At 41.3% G+C, this 13,196-nt stretch overlaps 1 protein-coding gene across 2 annotated transcripts in view; it reads left to right on the top strand.

The window, feature by feature from the left end:
* Positions 1-1,571: 1,571 nt before the first annotated feature.
* Positions 1,572-13,196, top strand: part of SMYD3 (SET and MYND domain containing 3) — a 396,189-nt gene continuing 384,564 nt past the window's right edge. For both annotated transcript variants that reach the window (XM_061365801.1, XM_061365800.1), the window contains exon 1: positions 1,572-1,984. In XM_061365801.1, coding sequence (XP_061221785.1) covers positions 1,821-1,984 — 164 coding nt within the window. In that variant the 5' untranslated portion in view covers positions 1,572-1,820. The remainder of the gene's footprint in view (positions 1,985-13,196) is intronic.

Genomic DNA, 13,196 nt, shown 5'->3' with positions numbered 1-13,196 from the left:
TCTTCAGGTACTCATACTTGGGGTTTTACTAGAGTAGCTGGGCTCTCTAAGGTGGTGGTTTTGTGTGTGTGTGAATTTGACTTGTCGTTCCCTCAAAAAGTCATTGTACTTTGTGAGATTTTGTTGTGTTGTGGAACTTGTGAGTGAGAAAATCTGAGCTGAATAACTTAGAAAAGAATGAAAGCATCAGCTGGTATTGTATATTGGTATTAGCTCTTCCCTGAGTGCACTTTTTGTAGTTCATGCGTAAGACTTTTAACTTCATACCTTTTGTGTATGGTTTGACCATTCATCTCTTAAGTTTATTCACTCAAGAGACAGACATTATCTTCTGTTATTACTGGGTTTCTTTCTGCTACAGGTTTTGGGCAATGCCTTTTTGGAAACTCAATAAAACAGCATAGACAGGGAAACAGAGAAAATTAAAATAGGTGAAGGAGTAAAGCATATAAGCCAAATACAGAGGTTGTTTACTGTTTTAGTAACTGTTAAGGATAATTCTTGAGTATCTCAGAATATATCTGTAACTGAATGCCTTTTAAAAAATTGTTAGGAGAACTAAAGGTAAGCATATGTGTATGCATGATGATTTAACCACCAGTCAGATTGTTGCCAGTTCTTTTTGCACATCAGTGCAGCTTTTAAGTGAATGTAAAAATACATGTTTCGGTGGGAATCCTGTGGCTTGATATACCTCAGCTCTAACCAACAGCTGTATTTTGGATATGCATATTGCCATTTCTGGTTACCCTGTTGCAACTTGGATGAAAACAGTTGCAGACTGAAATAATCATTACTGAGGGAACAAAACTGAGTATGTTTTAGAAATGAGAAGCTGTTTTGCAGAACTGTTACTCCTGTCTCAAGTCTTTGACAGGACTTCTCAATGCTCCTTTCCAAAACACAAGCCCTAACTCCCTCTGTAGGCATAATAAGGAAAACCAGGCTAAGTCTATCCACATTTCAGCATATTTAGCCTGCACCATGTGTGTCATCTCAAATGAATGAAAACTACACAGACCCATACTGCAAGCACTTTTCTTATAGGCTTTGAGCATCACCATTTCAGAAGGGTGCTCTTAGTTAATCAGAGGGCTCTCTGGTTTCCTGATGCCCCTTGGAGGACATGGCACTGGTCTAGAGACAAAGAGGGCCACCCACCTCTGCACAGTGCAGGCCCTAGGAAGTTCACTTCATTGCATAGAGTTGTGGATATGCAACCTTCAGTTGTCCTCATGCCACTTTATTTTCATGTTTTTTATTTCCCACTTTGGCATCAGTGTTGAGGCTGGGTTGATAAGGGACTGAAGCAGTAATGGTACTGGACAGGGCTGATATGGTACCTGCTTCAGGTGTCTCCTGAGGCTTGAGTGGGGTGGCTGTGCAGCACAGGAGGTTGCCAGTGAGGTGTCAGGAGGGTTCCAATCTCACCGTCAAGATTTGTTAGATACTTCTCATTGCCTCATTCCCTCTAAAAACAAACAAATCAATACAAAAAATTACAAAGTAACTGAAAAACTCCAACATACTCCCTTTTGTAACTTCCCTTAGAAACATAAATGCATCACAGGCGGATGTGCTAACGAAGAGCATTATTAACCTGGGTTCAAGCAAAGCGCTGCTCTTTGCCCGCGGCCTCTCAGTGCATGCGGGAGATCAGGTCCCAGAGCACGGAAACCTTCCCCTGACCCCAAAAAGAAGGGCAGCCTCCTTCTGCCCGCGCCCACAGTTAAGATGGCGGCGGTAGCGTCACGTCACGGGGGAGGCGGTGGGCGGGGCGGCCGCACGCTTCTCCTGCCTGTTGCCGCGCGGGCGGGAGGATGGAGCCGGCGGTACTGGAGCGGTTCCTCAGCCCTGGCAAGGGCAGCGGCCTCCGCGCCCGGCGGCGGGTGCGCCCCGGCGAGCTGCTCTATCGCGCCGAGCCCTTCGCCTACGTCGTCACTAAAGAGCAACTGGGCAGTGTGTGCGAGCGCTGCCTCCGCAGGTACCGGCATGCGCGGGAACGCGGCAGCCTCCTCTCCCGCCGGCCCCGCCCGGCCAGCACCGCCTCTTCCGCCGAGGCGGGGCAGTGCCAAGGCTCCTGCATGCGGCTGTTCAGGGCTGGGGGGCGGCTTTGAAAGTGGCGCGGTAACGGGCTGGTGGGTGGTGCTCGGGCTGAGGAGCGCGGTACGCCGCTCTCTGCCGCGCTTTCCAGCCAGGGCGCTTTTTACAGTGATTTCCAACGTGGAGTTCCCCCCGGGCGCGGGAAGTTGGGCGGAAGTTGCTTGGGATAGCTGCGTGCTGTGGGCGGGAGGGCGGTCCGAGTCGGTAGGGCTGGAGGTGGCGCGGTGGCGCTTTCTCGCTTCGCTGGCCGGAGGTGCCAGCCTCACCTAGGAGCCCTTCCTCAGTCCGGCGGGGCTGGAAGCGGCAGAAAGCTGCTATGGGCTTGTCGCTTCGGGGGGCCGAAGGCCGGTGGCGGGGTGCGCTGAGGAGCCGTGGTGAGCGCTGTGCGACAGTCGCCGCCCGGCTCAGAACCACCAGTGGTGGTGAGGGTGACGTTCTCGTGTGCAAAGAAGCCATCCATCTGACTTGAGTGTGAGTGATGCTGTATCATGGGCAGCCACCGGGGTGACGACAGGACAGCCGCTGAGCATCAGTCATCATGAAACAGCGTGAGGTGGTCCAGTTTCCTGTCACCTTGTGCCAGTTTATCCAGTGCAAGGAGCGCGTCGTTTGGAGACATGCGTGGAATGAATGCGGCTGGCCTTGCCGCAGGTCCTGACAAGTGGGAACTGACTAACCCACTGTACCTCTCTGCGTTTGTTTAAACCAAAGCTGGTTTATACCAATTTTTGATTGACACAGATTATGATAGACCTGTTTGTAAGAGAGTTGTGTATTAATACCTGAAGCATTTTGGTAGGTAGTCCAAAACCATATATATAATTACGAAGACCCAGACTTAGAAAACAGAATTCAGTGTGGCTAGCGTTTATTTACTCTTTTTGAAAGTATTTGATATTTTATTAAAACTTTTATTTTTTCCCCTTGATTTCCTCACCAGACATCTCAGCTTCTGTTTAAATAAATGATAACGTGAGCCTCATTTTCCCAGAGAAAGGCCTTGTTGCATATTACTTCAGCATACAGAAGGCCTCAAATAAAAACCAACAAAACCCACACAGCAACACCCACCCCTCCACTCTCCTCCCCCCCCAGCCCCCCCACCAAGAAAAAAAAAGCCAAACCAACCGAAAACAAAACCAAAAAAGATTTTTAGGTAATACATCTGAAGTGTTGCTTGTGAGGTCGGAGTCCTTCAGGGTGGTAACTGCCTGTAACTTTATAACTTCAAGGTATGAGATGCTGCAGGCTTCAGAAGGCAGCCTGTGTGCAACAGGTGGAATGCATCTGAAGTGTCTGGATGTAGGAGTGTAAACAGGGCAGTGTTTGCTGGGAGAAATAGTGGTGTTACCAACTGATGTATCATGAAAGGCTGTGCCTATGTGAAAGTGTCTTTTTTTGCTAAATAGTGATATATGTTAGATAAAAAAAGTTACATAAGGAAGTTAAAAATAATTTTCCAACGATCCAGCTTCCATTGCAAGATGTGGCTAGACAGAGTTTATAGATGATAACTGTACAAGCTGACTTTTAGTTGAAGGCGGTGGTCTCTTACTCAATGGACTTTGTTAAATTAGCAAATGGTACGTATATATTAGCAAATGATACATAGGTCACTCTTAATGTATGGAAATTAGAAAAATGGTAAAGTATTGCTAAAGTGGGATGTGGACTCAAACTGTTTCAGGAATCTGGTTTTCATTTAATACACAGTGTGATCTTTGTTCAAAGGCAGGCATTAGCAAACCTTTTAATTCTCATTTCCAGGACTACAGATAAAAGTCATGTTGTCTACTGCTGTTCCTGTTTTTTAGTCTGATCTTTAGGTGGCAGTACAGTAACACACAAAAAAAAGGCTTGTGCTTGACATTGATTTAGCGTTTTAACAATCTTCTATATAACATCAGTGCTTGAGGCTTTGTACTGTGAAGTGTAATTCTATACTTCCTTTTGTCTCTCAGTGTTGTTGGATGCAGCTTTTGGCTGGGTGAGCCAGAAGATGCGTAATGATGTGCAGAATATCTCGTTTCTGGACTGCCTGCTGAGAGGCAGCATGGTATCACCAGTATTTGGGCTCATAGACTTGCTAAGGTGCTGCCTTACTCTGTGATCTTGGATGAGTCCTTACAGTGAGGGTCTGAGGTTCCCAAGCAGGGTAGGAATGGCTGTTGGGGGCAGAGTTTGCTGCTCTGATTTAGAGATAGTGCAATAGTTCTGCTTAGTTTTATCTCAATTGAAGTGAATATTATTTCAGTTTGCAAATACTGAAAAGTTTAGATATACATAATATATATATGTAATCCTTTATTTTCTAAAGAATATATTCATATGATTTTTTTAATAGAAGATGGGGCTAAAATATTCTGCTGTAACTGGTCTAATACAATACCATAGCTGTTTTGAATTATATTCCATTAGCAATTAAAAAACCCCCAAACGACTGCCCTGAGATAGGATACCTAGTAAAGATTTGCTTTGAAATAGAAATTTTGATAAAGAAGAAAAGTGTTTGTGGACTGTGTTTGTTTCTGTGGAAGCAGTGTCTTAAGGGAACATGTGACATTGTGTTGCATGATGGTATGTTCTCTGCAACAGGGTACCCAGTCTGCTATAGAATAGGAATCAAAATGAGGATGAAAATCAATCACACTTTTGGTGTTTGTTTGATTTTCACAAAACATTTCTGTGATGGGTTGTATTTACAAGAATTCACTGCAAGAAAACTTAAGTCCTGGTTCACGCTTGGGAGCAAGCAAAACAAAGAGTCTGTGTCACAAAGAGAGAAGGAAAAAGAGGCAACACTAGCCTATTTTCAAATGCCTTTAAAGAAGAGGCACTTAAGTAAATATTTGAAGGTAGGTAATGTACAACATTTCTATACCGACTATGAAATGAAGACGTGTTATTTATTTGGATTAGGTCAGAGGTTCAGACTTGGGTAATGGGATAACAGGAAGTATTAATCTGTTTTTCTGTGACTGCAAGTTTTGTAAGCATACCTTAGAGAGAGGAAAAGCATCTAAGTTAGCACTGTTAGAAAGGTAGCCATGGCAGCAGACCCTACTGCACTATGGGAAATATAACCAAGAATTTGGTAGGTAGTTGGGCAGTTACAAAGTGCTCAACACAGGCCAGCAAGCATATGATCTTTGCTCTACCTCACTTAGCTTAATAATAGCCAAATGGACACACCTTTACGTTCAGTACTGTATCTTCAGCATAGACTCTTAAATTAGCTGCTGGTTTATATTGCTGTTATTAATAATAACTAATTTATAATCATGAAAGTTGGCATATCATTGTTAAAGTATGGAATGTCTAGGTTAATGGTATTCTGAAGGTACAAAAATACCACTAAGTTAAAACCAGGGTGTGGAATATTTTGAGTAGAGAGAAGCACAGGGTGTGATTCAGAAAGCAAGTAATGAAGGGGGTGGTTGTGATTGCATGATCCTTCATAGCACTGTGACCCTGGCTTGGACTAGTGCAGCTCTGCCTGACTACACCTAGCTCTCAGCCCTTCAAATATACCTCTTTCACACTGAAATTGGGAGGTCAAGAAACAAGAGGAGCTCATTATTTTGGCTGTGTAGCAGTGGGAATTTCTCCATGAAGGTGCGATTATTCACCAACAAACCTATGATTCTTCCTTAAGGGCCAAAGAGTCTGCTAGCACAGGGCCTGAATTCGGCTGCTTCCAGCTGTGCTGGGTGATTAGGTGGTGGTTGCTAACGGATGCTCTTTCTTTATGTGGATAGAATTTTAACATATATGAGACTTCCAGTAATGCATGGGGCTATAAAATCCACACTCTCATTTATCTCTGAAAAATACTTCTGTTGCTAATTAATATAGACATAGCTTTAAAACTATAAACTTCTTGAAAACTAAACTTCTTGAAAACATACTGTTGTTGCTCTAGGTATTCCTGGTATTCTTGTATTTTAATAGAATGGTTTGGGTTGGGTAGGGGCAGGGATACCTTCCACTAGAGCAGGTTGCTTAAAGACCTATCCAGTCTGACCTTGAACAGTTCCACGGATGGAGCAGCCACAGCTTCTCTGGGCAACCTGTGCCAGTGCCTCACCAACCTCAAAATAAAGAATTTCTTCCTAATGTCTAATCTAAATCTACTCTCTGTAGGCTTAAAGCCATTTTGTTCTACACTTATACTGAACTGCGGAAAACTAGTATTTGATGATACATTCTTTGATGGTTAACTTTCCATCAGTTCTCATCAAATGAAGATTGAGATGGGTTATAGTTAGAATTTTTAGATATAAAACAATATGAACATTTTATAGTTTGTTTATATAAAAAGTGCTTTCTTTTTATTTGTTTGGTAGACTATTGTTTTTTCATGATTGTTAATAGGCTGGAATAACAAGGTTTTAAAAACTCGTTAGACTTCAATAAAAAAATAATTCTCAAACTTTCCACATAAATAAAATTGGTCCTTATGACATTGGAGACTGTGTCTATAAGGAGCAGGTCAGTTTCTGTGCTTTCCAGGTAGGATAATCCTGGAAATTATATGCTATAACTTTATGTAGCATTTCTGACTAATCAGCAGAGCAATTGCAGGTGCTGTGGTCTCTCGATAGATCTGATTTTGTGTGAGGTAAGGGCAAGGCAAGTGAAAAAAAACCTGTACACGAGAATGAACTATACAAAGTTTAAGAATTTCAGGTTCCACGTAGGTGTGTGAGAATGGTTCCCAAGACCTGAGAAATTGCACACCACCACCACCACCACCAGAAATGTTTCTGTACCTGAATGACTAATAGCCTAAAAAATGTATCTGTTTCCTAAGAAGATAATCCCCCTCCGCGACTTAATTTTGCTGTGATAGTGAAGGTTGAAGCAACCTTACAAAGAGCAGGATGGAAATCTTTTTTCTGTCCTTGTGCCAGCTGGAGTCATAGTTGAAGTGGCTTCCAGGCTGCTGTCCTATGCTGCCAGGGAAATCTTCTGCAAGAAAGAGTGAAGAGAAGTGTATTGACTGTGCTTTCCTGCAGTATCTCCTCAAGTTAAGATTGTGAACATTTTTATCTGGAGGAGTAAAGTGTGTAGTAGAAGTTGAAGTCCATCTGCTTTTCCTTTTGCTCAGGGTCAAATCGAAGGTGGGAAAGGAGGAAGCTCTGTCATTCAGAATAGCATTCATAAGTTGTTCTGGCCTGCCCATTGATCTGGTTTGCCTTCCTCACAGCACCCGTCGGGTTGGTCAGGAGTTTCCTGTGTTGCTGTTAGAAATATCCCTTGGTAGGTATTTTTCTTCACTGTTTCTTTCTCTCTGTTTTGTAATGTAATTCAGGTTCTCTTTGATGTAAACCTTCTCTCTCCTTTCCATTGCACGGTATTTCAGTCCTTGCTCCATTCCTTCTTACTGCCTTGGATGCTCTGGGCTTGCTTTAGGCAAGATGTGGGTCCTTTCCCATCTTCTTCCCTTCCTCCCCTGCCTTGCGGTCTCAAGGCTGCTGCTAATGCCTTCTGCTGCCAACTTGGATTTGCCCCTGTTAAAAACAGAAGAAATAGAAAAAGGAGAGGCATTGTTAAAAATAGATTCTCCCAGGTCAAGTGTTTATTGCTGTGCTGTCATTTATGGAAAATGAAAATTTAAGTTTAGTCTCTATGGTCTCACCATGTTGTGATTTTTGTGTTTACAGTTTTCATGCTTATACTGCTCTGCAGCTTGAAAGGTATTAGATCAAAATTGTTGGCAAGCTGTGACTGACAATATCAGTTGCAGGCATCTTGTAAATTCTTCTGAATTTAGGCTTTACTGTATCTGCAGTCCACACCTGATATTATATTTGTCTTCTGCATTGTGCAGTCCATAATATTAATGCTTTAAAATATTAATATGTTCTGCATGAATGTTCTTTACTTGTGGTAAATGATACAGCCATGAAAATAAGTTTCCGAATTGGGTTATCTTTTGTATGCATTTTCTTAGGGTGAAGTGTAATTGTATAAGCACAAAATGAAAATTAGCCCTACAAGGAAAGACAAAAGTTATTAAAATATGGGTAACTTCTAGCTAATGTAATATGTAATGGCATAATTAGTTTCAGATACTTCCAAAAAATGTTTTTAATCTTGTGCAAGTTGCTGAAAGTTTTACACAGTGTTACGGAATTTATTGTTTATATTCTTTAAGAACTATTAATGATACCTTGTTGATAGGCATTGGAATTCATTAATTGTTAGTGGTTGCCTCCATTGTGGCTGTACTTCAAAGGCACTATATGCTTTGACTGTATTGCCTATAGGATGATGCTGTTTTCCTTTGGAGAATCTAGTTTTCTTCAGAAATAGTTACAACAGCTGTTTCAAATGATTCAAAATTATATAGGTAAGGCTTATACAATTTTTAGCATGCCTCTTCATCTCACTTATTTGTGTTTTGAAGTGGGGTATGGATATGCATGACAACCTGCCTGATGTGCTGGCTAGGAGCTGCTGAAAGGGCAGGTATTCTTGCTGCCCCTCTGAGTTCTTGCTCTCCTTCCTGCATGCTCCTTCTGCTTCTCATTTGCAGTGTTGCTGTTTATCTGGTGTAAGATAAGATGTATGACATACTTATCATACATCAGTTTGTATGATAAGTATATTGGAGAGATAAAGTGGCAAAAACCATCCTTTACCAGTATATAAAAATCTTTAAGTGCCCTTGAATCAAATTACTGCTGTGGTGAGAAAGGAGCTGAAGTCACCATTGAAGGGCTGTCAAGGTCAGACAATCAGGGTTATACCTTCTGCTAGTAGCTAGCTTTTAGTCTGCTGTAGATGAAAATGCAACCCTAAAAAGAGCACTTGGGGGGAATTGAAAAAGGGTAAATTTAGATTAGACATTAGGAAGTAATGCATTACCTTATGGGTAGTGAGACACTGAACAGGTTGTCCAAAGAAGTTGTGGATGCACCACCCCTGGAATTGTTTAAGGCCAGATTGGATGGGGCTTTCAGCAACCTGGTGTAATGGAATACTGCTCCTTCACTGGGGAGGGCTTGCCCAGGCATTCATGTAAGGTTTGTGTGCTGCCTGCACAGTCAGGTTTCTTCATTCAAAACAAGCCAGCAAGTGTGTTGAGGACTTGTTAGACAGCTGTGTTTAAGAGTAGTTGTGATGTAGAAGTGCAGAACAAAAGATAGTAATTGAGAAAGAAGGGGGGGTGAAACCACTCATCAACTATAAGCCCTTCCTTACAATTTAAATGAATATGGCTCATTATTACACTTTAATTCAAATGGCTCATTAAACTGCTAAGAGAGTGTGCTTGTGACCTAAAAAGGTGATTTTAGTGATGGTGGCATTCTTGGTAGTGGTAAGGATCATGGTAGAATAGGGGGAGAGAAATTGCCTTCAAAGAGGAGAGAGATTAATCTCAGGAAATATTGAGCATGAAATAAACTACGTATGTTTCCTGTGTAAAATCTTGGTTCAGTGTATTTCATGCTTTACAAAGGCCAGAAACTTGGTTTTGTTTATTTATCAATAAAAGCTTGAAGGGAGCTTCCCTTGTATATGGGTTGAAGCTGGAGTGCTGTCCTGTTTGGTTCGTTTTGGTTTGTAGTACTACTTTTTCCCTGATTAGAAAAACTATAGCTCTTTGTCTTGCTGTGGCCTGACTGCTATTTTCCACCACAGAAATGGAGCTTGCATCTCCTCCTGAGGTAAGTGCTGTACTGAAGAACACTTGCCGTGTATAAAAGTATATATCATAAATTTTACCTCTTCTATTTCTATACAACTTGTCCATATGTAAAGAGTAAATGCAAGTACTACTTTGCAGATGATTGTGCTAGGAATCTTTACTGAATACTGTATGGGTTGAGAAAGGGTTGTGCAAGTGATAGCAGAATAGACTCCACAACTTCGTTAAAGTTGTAAAGTAGGTATGCTTTATTCAGCTGATGACTCACGGGGGATTGATCCTCCAAAAGGCATGCGTGCGTCAGTGTTGTTTCCCTCTACATTTATCCTCTAAAGTTACAAGGTTGCACAATACGCCTATACATCTTCATATTCTATCCTCGCTTCGTATTACAATGACCTAGAAAGTCCTCTGCGCCTGCGCAGTGCCCCCTCTGGTCATGGGCAGGGGTCTCAAGATGAAGTAAATGAGTCTTCCTCTTCTTGAACTTGTCACCTTTTAGTCTTCACACATATGGTCTTAGGGTTTGGTCGGTGCCCCAGCCATAAACCATCTGCTTCTTCTGCGTCTGCTTTTCCTTATCAATAGCTACTTATCATTATAATCAGGTGTCTGCTTATCAATAGGACCAGGTGTCTGCTTTTGCTTATCAATAGGACTTGGTGTCTTTGTTCTGCTTAGTAAGCACTTACAACAGACAATACCTTGGCAAGTAAATTCCTCTAACCCCCCTGTACAACCCCACTGTACATTGGTCAACCCTCTGCATCACAAGTGCTCTACAGTTTGATTTCCTCTGAAAAAAATTGAGATTTTTTTTTTTCTTTATCAGTCTTTGGATCCAGATACTCAGAGCATTATATGAGTATTGATGTGGGTCTTTAACTGTGGGTAGCTCACTTTGATTTCTATGATGCATTGACTGCAAGCCCTCCAGCTGTTGAAAGTATCTTAGTCCAGATTTCTGAAGAAGCAAAACTAGACTAAAGATTAAAAAGAAAAGTTGAAGTGGCACAGAAAGCCACTTCAGAGATTTAGGTTCATAAGTGTCTATGTTTTAGCAAATGAGACTGGCTCCTCAGCTATTTACATATTTTATCCACTTGTCATATTAAAACTGTCTTAGTAGTTGTACTGCGGTGCAACAGATGGAATAGCTGTGAAAACAATTTCTTAAAATACTCCATGGAACTCAACACGTGATGATAGATTTATCTGAAGTTTTTGCCCCAGGACAAAGAGAAGCTATGCAGTAATCCACACAAGATATATATGGCATCAAGTGTAGAACAGACATAGCAATTAAATGTATTTTATCTTTACTAAAATCTATTACAGAATTATTTTTTTGTAAAGACTGTCTGTTTTGGTGTGGTTTTTTTTGGGGGGGGGAGTGAGTGGGTTTTTGTTGTGGTTTTTTTTTTTTTTTTTTTTTTTTTTCCAAAGTAAGCACAGAATACTGTCTCTTACTCTAAGAATGTCCCTTTCTGTGTCTGAGACAGGAGATGGATTATGTTGAGGAGCACTAAGAGTGACAGGTCAGGCTTAATAATAGCAAGAGAGTTATAAAGGCTCTTGGTTAACAATCCAGTTATTGAAACAAGTTCATCTTTACACTTCTAATAGATACCTTGTATTTTATTAGACATGCATTCGGTCTGCGTATTGCTCATATGTGGGGTTTTGCTGCAACTCAAAGTAGCCTTTCTTGCTTTGGTAGTAATTTTGATTAAATTACACTGTTTTATGTGGTTAGTGCCTTATTGTGTGTTCTGGTAAGGCAAAGCTACTTAAAATGGATTTTGAATGAAACTCTGTAAAGAACATGGACATGCTGAGCACTGTAAAACTTTGCAGAACAATCATACGCCTCTAAGGACATTTGGGGTGGGATTGTTTTACTGGATTCACCTGCTGAAAAGTGTGCTGACTGGAGAATCCTGTTTTTATGGCCCATACAATTTGCCAGATCAGAATATTATGGTGCTAGACCATACGGTGGTTCCTTCTAGCTTCAAAAGTGGTGGAACTTGCTTGTCCTTAGGCTAAGAAAAATGTGTTTGTGTGTTAAAAAGGCGGCTTAACTATTACCATAGAAGAACAGAAAATGGGCAAGTGGAATCTGAATTGCAACAGACTAAAGAAAGCACTGATGTGAAAAATTGTTCACCTGAGGTGGGCTCGGGAGACATAACCTGGAGAGCTGCTCTAAGCAGAAGGAATATTAAATATTTCTGGCAAAAGGTGATTGTAAGCAAAAGAATATCTCAGTTTTTTAATGTACTGGTCTTCTATGGGTGATACTGTGATATAATTCACTTACCAAATCAAAGAGGTTTTAGCAGACGGAAGCTAATATAACAACATATATATGGTATGAAGGGTTATGAGACATACTTTACGATTTTTGCATGTATTTATAAAAAAATCTCAGATTTTGAAAGGTGAGACCTACAGTCCTTATTTTCCCTTAAAGTTACAAGGCTGTGGTCCCTCTGTGTGACTCATGTAAGGAGTTGAAAAGAATGAAGGGGAAGTGGAAAATACGGGTCTGGGAAGAGATTTGTAATTTCTGCACAAGATTTGAATTTCCTGAGATTAAAAAGCCTCTCAAGAAGAGGATAAAAGTGTTAAATGAACAGTATTTCTTAATGGAAAAGCTCTCTAAGAACTTGTATGCAAATGGCATGGAGGGAACTGCATTTTTGGCTGGGCAGTAGAGAGTTGTGTCTTTGTATTTGGCCATGAGAGCTGTGGGACAAAAACACCAATACCAGACATGGAGGTGGGGAGCCTGTGACTGTTTGCAAGGTGGCATCAGGGTGGTTACACTGCCTGATGGTGGAAGAGTGCATAGGTATCATTGTCTGCTCCAATGTACATCAATATTACCTGCAACTCTGAATATCCTGTTTTAAAGCTGTTTCTAGCCTTTTACCATGTTCTTGAGTCTCAGAAGGAATTGAATTATTAAAGGACACATTCTGCCTTTGAACAGGTAGCTGTCATCAATGTTGGTGTTTTGGGTACACAGCCTACAGTGGAGTTTGGCTTTTGGGGGTGGGGGAGCTGGTGTAGGACTCTGGTCTCTGACTGCATTCCATCTCTTATTAATCTGCTTTGAGGCAGATGAAATAATTCACAGAACTCCCAAGTGCTTTAGAAAGACCTATGGATCCAAAATCCTTGTCCATAGAGATTTCTTGGGAGTTGTGACTTCTGGAATACATCTGCTTAGAACAGCTGTAGTTTTGTAGTGTAGAATTACTAATTTTTAATTTTCATATATTGTTTTTAACCTCACTCTATGGAGTCTTATAAGCTGTAACTATCCGTGCATGTACTGTTTTATGACCCTTCTAGTTAGGACTGCTTGTAAAGCACGTATTTGGTACTTATTCTCGTATGTTCACACAGGCTTTAATTATAGAATTAA

This window comes from Neopsephotus bourkii, unplaced genomic scaffold (assembly GCF_033783945.1).
Source record: "Neopsephotus bourkii isolate Nb327-2 ecotype Australia unplaced genomic scaffold, CSIRO-AGI_Nbou_v1 NB_1292, whole genome shotgun sequence".
Taxonomy (NCBI): Eukaryota; Metazoa; Chordata; class Aves; order Psittaciformes; family Psittacidae; genus Neopsephotus; species Neopsephotus bourkii.
Note: the sequence above shows the minus strand (reverse complement) of the source record. Positions and strands in the feature narration are given on the sequence as shown.